Raw genomic sequence first — 14,155 nt, 5'->3', positions numbered from 1 at the left:
GACCATCTCTCTATGGTCGTATCTACCTGTTCTGCTAGATCCAGCAGGAGAGGCATGCTCCAGATCCTGTCCGTCAGGGAATGTCATCTGGCGGAATCCTGGAAGAGAGACTTTTCTGTCATGGCACCCACTCTCTGGAACATATTCCTCTGGAGATCAAACTCACCCCAACCCTGCTGGCCTTTTGTAAGGCCCTGAAAATCTGGTTTTGTCATCAAGCCCCAGGATGTGTGTCTTGAGCCCATATCATGGTTGTGTTGTTTGGTTGGTGTTTCTGGGCTGCTATACATACTTTTTATAATTTTATATGGTTTTTATCGTTTTTAAGTATTGTTAGCTGTCCAGAGTCATGCATTTGAGATGGGCAGCCATTCAAATTGAATGAACGAATGAATGATTGAGATATGGTGATAACCACAGCACACACTGTAGGAGAGCAGTGTTAGTAGTTTATGGTGGCAAAAAGTCAGGAGGATTCTGGTAGCATCTTTTCTGACTGTTATTAAAAAGTAAGCTTTTGTGAGCAGCAGTTCATCAGATGCATGGAATGGCAAGACTGATTTAAATTAGGGGAGGTGCGGGGGGAGGTAGGGGAAGACAGGTTGGTTATGCAGATACAGGTTACAAGTGAGATGGATTACAAGTACCTTCTCAATTAACAATTGTAATGTGTTAAAACCTCATTGTTTGTTGAGACCTTTTGAAATTGCCTGAAACTTTTTGATGTATTTAAGCTCAGCAACTTCTCACTCAGTGATGCTGTTAAAGTCTCATTTTTCCAAAATGGTCACTTTAAGGTCTGAAACAGAGTGGAGGTAGAAATGCTATAATATTACTTTGTATTTGTTTTGAGTCCTGATGTCAAATTTGTGTTCATTAATTTTACACAAAGTTTGCACCATTTATCTTACATAAAATATAGAGGGGCACTGCTGGCAGATGGTGGCATATGTCAATTAGAGGGAGACAATGAGAAAGCACTTTTACTCTTGTGCATATATTTATTACATCTAATGTGATATATGCCATCATCTGCAGGCAAAGTAGAAGGAAACAATATATAAGGTGAATGAGGCAGTTTGTCTATGTAATCACTAGGAGTTGAGCCCAGTTTGAAAGCCTCTAATTAACTGTTTTAAGTATTAGATTAAATCTATCACTAAGAAAATATAGCTAATCTTCAATTTTGAAAACATGAGGTTGGTGGAAAGAAAAGCACGGTTGAGCAGGTCTGTGGAGTCTGGCAAAGCAGGAAGGTTGGCAAAGGAAGATAAATGAACTAAGAAAACCCAGTATACTGTTTTGAACATATAAAAAAGAATGAGACTAAATACAAAATAAGTCTTCAATATTTGAAATGTTTCCTTTGATACTTAAAAAGAATTATGGCATAAACCTTAATAGGTTGAGACCTATTTTAATCAACTATGAAGCTTTCATTTTACAACTGAAATATATCTTGCAAAGAAAAGTACAAATAAATTATGGCGATCTTTAATTTTAACTCACAATGGTCACAGTTGATAGTAAAATTGAATAGAAAATGGAAATGAACACAAGTATTTTGTATAATTTGAGGATTGACTCAAAACCTTTTGCAATTTATGACTTTATTGCCTAAGTCTCTATGGCATATATATCCTTCCAACGCAGGATAATGCCTTCATACCATACCACTGGCAGAACACCTTCCATTAAAGGCTGGAATAAATGAGTCTTTAAGATGTTCCAAAATATCTCTTTTGTTTTATTAAAATATACAAGAGCTTTTAGATAGATGACTCTTAGCACTATATCTCAAGAGATATTATGCAGGATTGCCATCTTTTCCTCTACAACTGTGGGGTGGGAATGGAAAAGAGGAAAATGGAGAACAGAATGGGGAAACACAGGAAGGTTATAGGTGTAAGATAATATGGTTTGTACTTCCAATAGATTTCTATTGGGTGCTTGCAAAATAAAGACCTTTATCTGGAAGCATCTTAAAACAGTTTATTCACAGTCAGTCTCTCTTTCTTTCTCTCAGTACCATTTGTTTTCAAATAATTTTTAGAAGCCACTGGAAGCCCTCTGCAAAGCTTTTGAATGAACCATGAACTACTTAAAGATTCTACCTAAATTCCAATGTAGATATAAATACTATTTTTCTGATGTTATTTCAATCCATCTTCAGATGCTAGTGTAATTGCTGAGTCTTCTGGAGTAAAAGGAACAGGTGACTCTTGAAAGGTTGGGCACATTTTTCATGCCATTTAAGTTGATTCCAATTAAGAGATTGCCTTACTGTAGATGTGAATTTTTTCCCATTTATGTAATTCTGCAGTAACAACATTTTGTATTTTCAATGTTTCAAAACCATCCAAAGTATTTTAAAGGTACTGGATATGAAATAATGAAGAATTGCCTGAGGTTTTCCCAAAGTTATCTTGTTTGGCATGAATAAGACTGTTTCTCTGGTTTTGCCTGATTTGATTGGCAGGAAGTGAATGTTTTTTTGAGAGAGGCAGTTTGAATGAATACTTGAAACTAGATGTAGATAATTCCCTATAGGTATATTCTGCATAGGTATATGCTATTTTAAGAATCTCTTCCCATTATGCATCTGCTTGCACGTTTATAAATAATCAAACATTACAAGGATTTAGTGCTTTCTCACCAGAAATAAGTGAACTTAGGATGTTAAACTGCTAAAAAGATGGTAGGAGAAAGCAATCATATACTTAAAATAATCAAATCACTAGGATTCAAAAATATGAAATCTCATCTATAATTATCTTTGTGATGTAAATTTATCAGCACACTTGTGGTACAGCTAAGAACATGTATTAGAAACCTCTAGTTCAAAGTTTAGTAACGCTTACCATTCTTAAGGCACTTTTTTGTACTCAAAATGCTTCATACATTCTCTTGCTATACACATGTCTGGAAACTCTGGAACATAAACATGTTAATTTCTGAGTAGAGAAGCATGCATACATAACTGGGAGAGTGTCAGATTCAAATCTCTAACTGGTCACAAACTGCATCCTTCCAACCTCTATCTGTGCTATGGGAATAATAATACTGACCATATTCAGCTGTTGTTAAGAATGCTGAAACAAGATCTATTAAATGCTTTCAATATCAGAATCTGTACAAATACAAGGTCATTGTCTAGGTAAGAACGTATAGAAATGCCATTTTCTGCAACTAGTCAGTAGTGTTTATTTGTTTCTGTAATTACTATTTATATCTTCAATGGTTCATAATTAAAAGAACAATAATCTTCAAAAGAACACATCCTGGATAATTAGGACACTTCCACATGGTAGTGTTTCCACTCCCAAATTATTTCAAAGCATTTGCAAACCAGTCATGCAGATGGCTCTCACTTCTGCTGACTCTGGTGAGAACAAACAGGGAACAGCATCAACCAGTCAGTTCTTTCTTGAGCCAACCAACAGAAGAGTGCAAAAACTGTCAGTCAGATTGAGCAATCCCACTGAAAGACAATCAGCTTGCTCCTTAGACTGAGCAAAAAAGAAGTAAACAACACATACTACTTGTTCTTCCTCAGCCTACTGAAAAATAATGAAAGGCATTCACACCAGTGGGTTAAAACACATGGAAATTGATGGAAACATTTGGTCATGTCATTACTTCCTCTTACTACCATTATTTTTCAGAGACTTTATAGGGACTATTTTCAATAATTCATAATGAGATGAGAGTGGGAATGTGGGAAAGTAACCATGCAGTTTCTTACCAATACATTTCTCATCTAGATACAAATTATATCCCCTATTGAGGCAGTATGTGTTTGGGTTATATGCATGAAAATTTATTTTAACAGGGTTACTGGTTGCTGTACTCACCAATAGGCTAAAATATTGCCTCTCTCCACTTGCTTTTTTCTCCCCATGCTTCTCAAAATATGTTTCGTGTTTCTTTCAGAATTTGTGAACAGCTTCCATGCAACCAATGCATAGTTCCAGTTCATACAAATAGATCAACATTATATATTTCAATGTCCAATTATACAATGTGGGAAGATGCAGTAGCAACAGTGGAGTCTTAGGGTTCTCTGAGCTTGGTTCTTTTCTTGCAAACATTTCATTACCCGGCTAGATAACATCTTCAGGGCTAAAATGGGATGGGGTTTGCTCTCTATTTATATACTGTGGCCTGCCTTGCCAGTGCTGGTGGGGTTGGGGGTTTTGTTTTGCTCCTCTGGTAGTTCCTTGATTAGCATGTGTTTACTGCTTGATGGTGTGCTTGGTGGTAACCTTCAATATATAAATAGAGAGCAAACCCCATCCCATTTTAGCACTGAAGATGTTACCTAGCCGAGTAATGAAATGTTTGCAAGAAAAGATCCAAGCTCAGAGAACCCCAAGGACTCAGTTCAACCCTGAGCTACATATATTCGCCTCTATTGGCAGTAGCAACATTAAGATTTGCCTTTCTGATATTATGTAAAACAGCCACAAGGACTGTAGGCTTGAATTTTGAATAAATACCAAGATTCATTCTCTCTTTACAAAATGAACATAGTTAAACAACATAGGAGTCCTGGAACTTCTTAAAAGTTCATTTAACTTATGTGACAAAAGTTTTCAAGCACTGGCAGCAATGAATCTCATGAGGCAATCTCTAACAACTGCTTACTGTCAGGCCCCATTTATCCAATGAGGTAAAGAACAGCTGCCAAGTTAGACTTACTAAAATGAAAACAGCAGAAGTATTTTACATGCATGAAACACTATTTTTTAAAGGCCTTCAGCATGGAACAACCTGCAGAGATATGTAGAAATCATGCAGTGAAAAAATCCTATGTATCTTTTCTCAGATGTATAACCTACTTTGCTTAATGAATCATAATTGGAATTTTGTGTCAGCATCCTACCTATCAGATAGCAATTCTGAGTTCAGGTTGCAGTCAGTTTGGCCTGAAGCTGTGTGTATTGAACTGGTCAAAGTCCACACAAGTAGGGTAATTAAATGTTGTTGTTTGGATGAAGAACATGTCACACTGACAGCCTCTTGCAGATCACTGAAGGCTGCTTTATACATACAAATTGATCTATGTGTATAAACAACAAGATTCTGAAACTAACAGAATTTTATGATATCTGCATATAGGAAAATATAAAAGTATGTGATCAGTTTTATACCTAAAGTCTAAATTAGTGCTAGAGACAAAATTGGTTAATCACTTGTGACTTCCAAAAGAATATCTTAAATTTGCTTTTGTGTTTTAGTATGCTTCTAGATAACTTGAGAACTTTTGCCTAATGTGATGGTCGGCTTTAATACAGTAATTTTTAAAAAGATTCTCCATTATCACATCCAGAGTAAAACAAACTGCAGAACCCAGAAATATCTTTTGCCCTAAAAAGATTCTAGTTAAAAAATCACCATTACTCAAAAAAATTGCATGATACATTGTGGCTGAGAGGTATTGTTCAGTGTTTCTGTGAAATCTGTAATAGAAAAATAAAGCTAGATCCTCAGGGAATCTAAAGTAGATGAAAGAAGAGCTACGTTGCAATACTTTCTTAAATATTTATTTCTTTTTTTTTTACGTTGTCAGTCACTATTTATTAAAAATACCTGAAATTTGAATTTCTAGCAAAAATATACATTTCAATTTGAGAATTGCTACATTATTCTGCCATCACACCCTCAGCCAAAAAAAACCCAAAGAATGCAGACTCTTCTAGTGCTGCAAATATTTGTTCAGCATCTCCTGAGGAACAGCAAGATGCTGGGCAAAGAGGTCTTCAATCATAGTGGCTAAAAATGAAGGTCTAAGGCAGATGCTGAAATATAAAAATCACAAGCCATTATTTTCAGTGATTTGCCCACCCGTGGCTCCTGCAACACAAATTCTCATAATAAAACACATTCCATTAACTTCACACCAATCCTGCAAGGTAGAGGTAGAATTTCCCACTTATTTCATTCTGGAAAGAGGCACAGCAAAATCAAGTACTGCATATACGTGCAGAGTTGGAAGAAGGAACAAGCACCCCGCTTCCCCTAAGTTAGCAACAAAAACAACATTCCAGCTAGTTACACATGGTAGCTATTATGTCAGAATTGCTAATGGAACTATCCTATGCATGAAGATCACAAAAGATTCCTTAACCATTATGGGCCTAACTGTAGAAAAACAAAGCACAGGATTTGCAGCTATAGTATTGGCAGTCTGAGATTGGAACTAATGGAAAAATACAACCTTTTAATGCAGAAGAGTTATATAACAGACCAATACTATAGCTGCAAAACTATCCCCAAAGAATGTATTTCTGCATAGACATGTACACAGTCTCTTAAACATCATAAAGCATTACCAACAGCAAAATATTTTTTACATGTCTGCTACAGGTCTAGTTGTCTGGATTTTTATGGGGGTTGCAGAGGAAGGATCAATATTTAAAAAATGGATTTCTATCAAAGAGCATACTTCCTGCAACCACAGACATCAAGAAATGGAGAAAATTATTGATAATTTTTCACTAGTTTCAACAACCTATTTGGAAATCCTGACTAGATGTATCTACTAGGCAAGTTGTTAAACGTGAGTCTGTTATTTAAAACTTGTGCTTTAACTGCAAGAGTATCTATAGCTTGCCAAGTTCATTCTGATTCTCTTTTTAAAAGTTGGTAGTAAATTAGCCAGATTATAATAAAACTTGAGCAACACGGCTGCCCAATTCAAATTTCCATTCATTTTGTTTTAAATAAGCATTTGCTTATTTTAAAAGATATCCAGGCTCTGGGTCTACCAAATTATATATCATGAGTCATAATAATAGAATATTAATTGGCTAGGACAGCTATGTAATAAAACTAATGTAGGAAGATTATCTCAGAACTGTTTACAGTGATTGCTGGCAGCAGGATTCCAGGATTTCAGATGTATCCCTTTCCCAGTCCTACCTGGAAACAGAATCTGGGATTTCTTCATTTAAAGTTATGCTTATTCCCAAGTTAGGCCCCATCCCCAAATGGTAGCCTTACGCATGGACAGTTTGCAGCCTGTTCTAGCCTTAAAAACGGTATTCTGCTAAAGCAAGAGCACATGTTGCCTAAGTTGCATCTTTTCTTTCTGCTATTTATGCTTCAGAAAGAAGGACCAACAGTTCAGCATTTTCCTTCTCAGATAGCTCAGGGCATAAAGAAGAGCACAGAAAGCTAATTTGCACAAGACAAAACTAGTTTTTGACAAATGTACCATACTTACTCTAAATGGCAGTGGCTTAGGTGGAAACTTTCATATATATCACTTGCCACATGATTCTTCTAATTGGTACTGTGAATCAGAGGCCTCTTCCATATAAAGCTATTGCTAAACACTGCTTCATTTCCAAAAATTTGAGTGGTACTTTAAAAGGACCCAATTTGAAAATATTCTTGAAAATATAGTATGTCATTAATTAAGACTGAAAGCTCTTTGACAATTTCTATACCCAAATCTAGAAATGAAAAATTAAAGTATTCATTTAATTCTACATGATTTGAAATGTCAGGACAACCAGCAAGTTTAAGCAATGTTTGCATCATCTGAAATTCTGTTGCCCTATACATGGGTAGATATATTATTTTTGGTAGTTGGGGTTCTTTTTATAGTAGTTTTTCTTCTTCTTCCCTGAAAGCAAGCAATCCACTTGACAATGTAGCAAAAAAACATTACCAGAATTACATGACAATGCTCTTAAGGCCACATTCAACCATTGTGCTGATCTATTCTGTGGTCAGAATACAGTGGAAGTTACCAAGGAAAGAAGCCTGACAAACTTCACATTACATCAACCTGGTGTAGGCATAATGACTCCACATTACTGGCACATCAATATGACAATGAAGTCCTCACATGCAGATTCTTCTATATTAAAGATGATCTATGCTGATAATTTATATTAGCAAAAGCTGCCTGGCACACCTATGGAATGAAGCAGGACCGATCATGAAAGAAAAAGGAGCCAAAAATATATTGTAACCTAGTCCAAATCCTTGGGAAATATTAAATAAATTGTTTTAACAACTCTTTGACTCTCTGTTGAGAAAGAGTTGTTAAAATGTTTTCTGAACACAGAAAACTTTTTAACATGAAACAATTCTTCCCAATAGCTGATTATGAAAGCACATAATGCATTTATGCTTGTGGAAAAGATACCGGTGCAATTCACATATTAGGAATCCTCCTCTTGGAAAGGACAGGGGTAAGAAGCTGCATTAAAAACAATGAAATACATTATTACTGCCTTCATTTACATCCTTAAATCACGCTGATTTCACAGGGATCTATCTGCTGCCTTTTAACATCCACCTTATACTGTATTCTCCCCTCCCCAAAAGAGAATCACTCAGGTGCTTAGGATGATTCTTTTTTGTCAGACTTCAGAGAACATTAAAGCCACCTTAGCTGAAATGAAGGATGCAAATGTACTTTTCGCAGCTATCATCTAAGAGAAAATCCCATCTCCACCCTTTTTCAGATCCAGCTCATTACTGGGTGAGCACCTGAACACAGTAGGAGAGGAAAGCCCACTTTTCTACAGTAAACAAGCAAGCTCTATACACATTCATGAAGAGCTTCGACAACCTGCAGTGTAGAAAGAGTAGAGGTATGTAGAAACCCATGTGGAGGACAGGACTTTCAGCCAGAAGACATGTCCATTTTTGTGCACTGAGGGTGAAGAGCAAACCTCTTTCCAATGAAAGAATCTCCAGAAGGAGTGGTCATACTCCTCATGAAACACTTGGATGTTTCTTTGGGAAATGTATATACCCACATAGTTTCTTTATAATATTCTACAGCTAGGGCCATCCATAATTTCAGAGTGCAATATAAAAATAATATATAACAGGATTATGATGTAAGTGCTATTTCTGTACTTGTCAGTCAAGGTACTGCTTGCTTTAATAATCTGGGCACAATTCATGTTATCCAATAGAACAATTCAAGCACATTTGCAGGGTGTGTGTAAATACATCAACTGCTCTGGAATACTGCTAAGAGCTGAACTGTAGCAACAAATTAAGTTTCATTTAGTGTATGTTAACGGAAGCCCTCTGGTCTATACCATATGGTAAATTCCATATTTTCTACTGTAAGCCCCTATGTACAGCATACAGCAATCATCTAGCAAAGCATTTCCAGTAGAAGTAATGGAAGACACAGGGATTTCTTTGCTAATGTACAAGCATTTGCTGGATTCCATGGCTTTCACCTATCTGATAAATATAAGCTCCTCAGTACATGTCCTTGTAGATTTCCTGTAAGAGAGGGTGCAGAGAAGTCTCTGTCTCTGTCTTTTTGATCTTCTGCACCAGCTGTGCATGCTCAGTCACTAACTGTCTCAAGTCAGCCATTTTTTGCAGCAACTTAGGAAAGAGGTATTGAGTATCTGGATGATTAGCTTGTAGATGGAATTCAAGAGCTTGAAGAATATTGTCTTGTATCTCCTCAACCTGCTTAACATTTATTAGGCCAGGGCGGTCTACAAGAAAAGAAATACACCAAATTATTTATAAGACATTTGACTTTGTGAATATTTACTTATAAACATTTTTCATTATTTCTACATATTTTCTTAGGACTACTTCTTAAAATATAATTGTCAGGCTAGCCTGCTCCTCAGTACCATGCTTTTACATCTGGAGAATTTCTTTCATAGAGGAACATTAACTGATATAAAATACTCTCTCCTAGACTTTTATATATCTGTAATCTCAGGGGCACAATCATGCTGCTGGTTGTAAAAGGTGGCTGAGTAATTGAGAAAACCAGCAGGATTTGAGAACAAAACCAATTTAAAACACAACAACAGAACAGAAAAGCATGTTTATGCACTCCACCCATTATTTCTTTATGGAGGAATACGTATTTTCAATTTTTAAAAAATCATTTTAGGCTTGCCTTCTTATATGGAAATTTTTCTTTTAAGACTATTTTTATCAATATTACAAACAAGTTCTCCTACAGTACAATTCCTTTTCTTCTTCCATAAATAAGGGCATCCAAGGCTATCATTTTCTTTAAAGATCCTTTAAAAATAGGCAATATGCCACCCTACAGATTTTTAGACTTCAGTTCTCATCGTTGCTTACCACTGGTTTAGCTGACTGAAGATGATGGGAACAAAGTTTTCCCCCTCTAAAAGATTGTTTCCCCCTATAGTTATAGCTATAATCATTCTTACAATTAACAAACTTCTCCAAATTATGTCAATTCATTATAGACAAGAACACCAGTAAAATTATGTTTTTTCTTCTTATTTGGTCAATTCACTACGGCTGGTAGAAGTATAGAGAAAATATTGATGGGAGAAGGTTAAGAGCTGTTATCTTAGCTCAGTTATTATGGTCTGGTTATAGCCCAATTAAGATTCTGCAATAGAACAAGTGCCAATATTTACAAGAATTAAATGACTGGACTAGACTACATTAATTTCATATCAATGGCAATACATGCCTGCTTGCTTTTCAGCTGAGTCTTAACTTTTACTGTTGATCTTTAAAATGTGGTAACATACTGTCAATGTGGTGTGGTGACTAAAGTACTGATTTCCTAAGTGGGAAGGCCAAGATTCACTTCACCCTCAGCGATGAAAATTCAGTTGGCTATTTGGGGCCAGTTCAGCCAATTTTGCAGGGATGTTATTGTGGGGAAAAACTTGAAGAGGAAGTGCTATGTATGATGCCTTGAAGTTCTGGAGGAAGTGCAGGATATAAATCTAAACAAATAAATACATTTAGTACTGAATGAAACTGACATTATTTTTTGCTCACCCTATTATGCTGTTAATTTTAATATCACTGATATTAAACTAATTTTATATCCACACATAGATTACTCTCATTTTATTAATATATTAATAGCAGGGAAGTTTTAAAAGGTGACTAATAGATTTCTTACATAATTAAAATTATACACTATGAAACTGTTACGAAACATTGTGACATAAACTGACAGGGTTGACTTGATTTATCAAGTTTTTTTAATTTAATCCATGCACTGTTTGTGATGGGTGATAGAACTGGTTTTAAATGCTGTTCTCACACACCATTATTAATTCCCCATAGTCTAGCAGTACATTCTGTATTACTATTTTTTTCTCATCAACAAACTTTCAGAATGTGATCTCTTGCTAAAAATGATTTACCTCTCCCTTCTGCTCAATGTTTTTCTAATCTCTCACCTCCACACAGGATGATGGCAGCTACAAACAGAGACAAGTCACTGTCATCTAGCTCCAGGGCATTGAACTTCACAGCAAACTCAAATTTGGGCTCCATGATTTCACTGAAGGGCTTGCGCAAGCTGCGCAAGAACTCACGTGTCACAAAACCATTCCCATTGGCCACCAGGAGTCCATCCTTATTCATGATGGAGGCAAGCATGGCAAAGATGGCCTCATGTACCCCATATTTCAAGAGAGTTACTTGATCATTAAGGTAAAGGCTGATGAAACTAGGAATGCTCTTGGCAAATTCAGTGAGCTCACGCACGGTCTCCACTGATGTACACTGGCAGCGGTAAAAAACATGAACACCAATCTCCTTGTATGGTGGCATCCCATTTATCAGTTGTTTCCACACCAGACCCTTTTCAGCTTGCCACAGCGTATCCATGTCATGAATCACAAAAGGCTATGAAGAACAACATACAAAGTTAGGATTTGGTAATGAGAAACCTAGACATAGAGGTACAGAGTGACAATGCTTATTATTTATGCTGCTGATCATTTAAAGCCTTCCTCTTTTGGGCTAATCAACACAATGCAAAGCACAACAACATTTCACCTACAATATTGTGAATTCAAGATATGCTACTGCCATTTTATGTTTTCTCTTTGCCATCTGTTCCTGAAATAATTATCTATCAATGTTCCTTAATCATCCATACAATAACTATTGTAAAGCTCAAATGTAAGGTTTAGTTACTATTTGTAAAAAGGGATGCTTTCCTAGTGGTGATTTAGGATGTCAGATATACTGATATAGCATATCATTTCATACTGGCCACATGGACACTTTTATTAAGCCACATCAATTTCTGCCTCACTAAGTAGATCACCAAATATAAATGACCAATGTTAGCCCTAGCCCCTAGCCCCTGCCCCTGCCCCATGATATTCAATGGCTAAGATTATATGACTTAATAAACAGTGCTTAGTATTTACCATGGTCTGCGCTGTGGTAAAACAGTAAACTGCTCCTGGCAAAGGTTAATTGTCCCTCTCCTTCACAGCCCAAGTCTCAGCTAATTTTTCAGTAACTGACTAAGCAATACTTTTTTTTTTTTAATTTGAGAACAACAAAAACTTCAGATGAATGTTGGTCTGATTAGGATCACAGTCACATGATGGGGAAAGGTTACTTCTATTCCTATTATTTTAAAATTTTTATATCACAGGGGTGGTGGGGAAAGGCTTGGAATAAAACAGATACTGTTGCAGGAACAACTCTGTTTGCAACCACTTGTCTCTTTTGTGTGGAAGAGTGATTACTGCTTATCATAAGCCACCAATTAGTCTAGATTCAAATGACATATTAGAACACCGTTAAGGTAAGCCGCTAAAAGTAAACCATAGTTACAGACTGTGGTAAAGACATTCTACCTTAGCCACAATCTGATCCATAGTCTGAGTTCCAGATGACATGTTAAGTTAAACTGCAATATCGCTTAACATTTCTTGTAAATCAGGCTACTAAATCTTATTCTTCAATTCTATGTTAATATTACAGTCACTCTGAGAAGCTAGAATTGGATTCTGTCATAATGAAATTCACAACTGAAGAGAAAGATTGTTGGTTGAGTTGATACTCTTGGAAATACCATTCAAGTTATGCTTAATGTGTATCACAAACTAACAAAAGAACTAAAATGACAATATTGACAATGAGGCTGGTGCTACAGTACCTCCAGTCATCAGAAATAGAAGCAGACTATGCCATGCAGAATTCAGAAAAATAGCAGCTAAATGTTATTAAACAGTCTTTGTTTTATTTAAATCTGGAGACACTGCTAAAGCCTGGGGGTGGGGGTGGGGTGGAGAATGGTAGCCCTATCTTCCTACTATTGCCACAAGAACTGAAACTGAAATACTTATAAACAAAAAGGCCACTTAAAATCTTGAAGGGGAACTTTATTTTAAGTGAACCTTGAAGTGTTCACTTGAGGTTGCTCTACAATGGTAAACAATACCTAGTGAACCCCACTGAAGCAGCCATTTCACTGGCCTTTGCTGGTCTTCTGTGCATATGCAGAAGACAGTTCGGCCAGCATTTCTGTTACGCCAGAGTGCCTCACTTTTTAAGCTAAGGCTCCACTTTGGTCTAGTAAGCAAATACTTCTTACCGTTTTTTGAATAAGGAGATAAATATTTTTAAAAGAAATTTTTGCAACAATACCTCTATATTTACACTGTTTATATATCTGTTGGATTAAAAAAGCAAGAGCAATTATGTGAGCAATGCCAATATTTCTACTACATTTACATTACTTATCAAACAGCATTCTTGGGATTTTTATAAATCATTTGAAAGTAATCATCCAAATATTTTAAAATATAGAAACAGTATTACTGACAAACTAAAATGCAAAAGTATTGGAAGCCTGCTTAAATTATGTAAATCTTCAATTTGCTGAAGATGATGAAGCTCATAAGAAAATTCAGAGCAGTTATGGATCTTAACAGAAGTCCCATTAGAGAAATAAATGTGAATTATGCAATCATTTACACAAATATATAACCATCTGAGATGGAACAAAATATAAGCTTAATTAAAAAGAACAGATGAAAGGGAGCTATTTCTAGTTATTATAATATTGCAGGTAAAATAAATCAACTTCTCAGTCATATTATAACACATAATTATTCAATAATTATGATTATAATTTATTAGTAACAGCATAGCCATATTTATTTTCTGAGTTTTCTGTGAAACTAATAGGGAACTTTCTAGAACTTAAAATTTTGACAAGAAACCCACCAATTGTGTGTAACCCCTCCCAGAACGTACACTTTCCACCTCAGTTCTTCAGCAAAGCTGCAGCTGCCCAAGAAACACATGCCCAGAGACGGGCATTTCCATATAGGAAATGGAAGGCAGGAAACAGGCAAATGCCTAAGGAATTATTAACTGAAAGAACCTCTGACCA

General features: G+C 35.9%; 1 protein-coding gene across 4 annotated transcripts in view; it reads right to left on the bottom strand.

Moving 5' to 3' along the window:
• Positions 1-1,367: 1,367 nt before the first annotated feature.
• Positions 1,368-14,155, bottom strand: part of PPARD (peroxisome proliferator activated receptor delta) — a 61,337-nt gene continuing 48,549 nt past the window's right edge. For 3 of the 4 annotated variants that reach the window (XM_088128502.1, XM_007423655.4, XM_025163689.2), the window contains 2 exons: positions 11,190-11,640; positions 1,368-9,488 (listed from right to left, as the gene is read on the bottom strand). In XM_088128502.1, the coding sequence (XP_087984628.1) occupies positions 9,241-9,488; positions 11,190-11,640 (699 nt within the window). In that variant the 3' untranslated portion in view covers positions 1,368-9,240. Of the gene's footprint in view, positions 9,489-11,153; positions 11,641-14,155 lie in introns of all 4 variants that reach the window. The other variant, XM_088128503.1, reaches the window with a different exon arrangement.

The sequence above is a fragment of the Python bivittatus genome, unplaced genomic scaffold (assembly GCF_059951505.1).
Source record: "Python bivittatus isolate LINGU-HERP-01145 unplaced genomic scaffold, Pbiv_v1 ctg000700_np1212, whole genome shotgun sequence".
Classification (NCBI taxonomy): domain Eukaryota; kingdom Metazoa; phylum Chordata; class Lepidosauria; order Squamata; family Pythonidae; genus Python; species Python bivittatus.
Note: the sequence above shows the minus strand (reverse complement) of the source record. Positions and strands in the feature narration are given on the sequence as shown.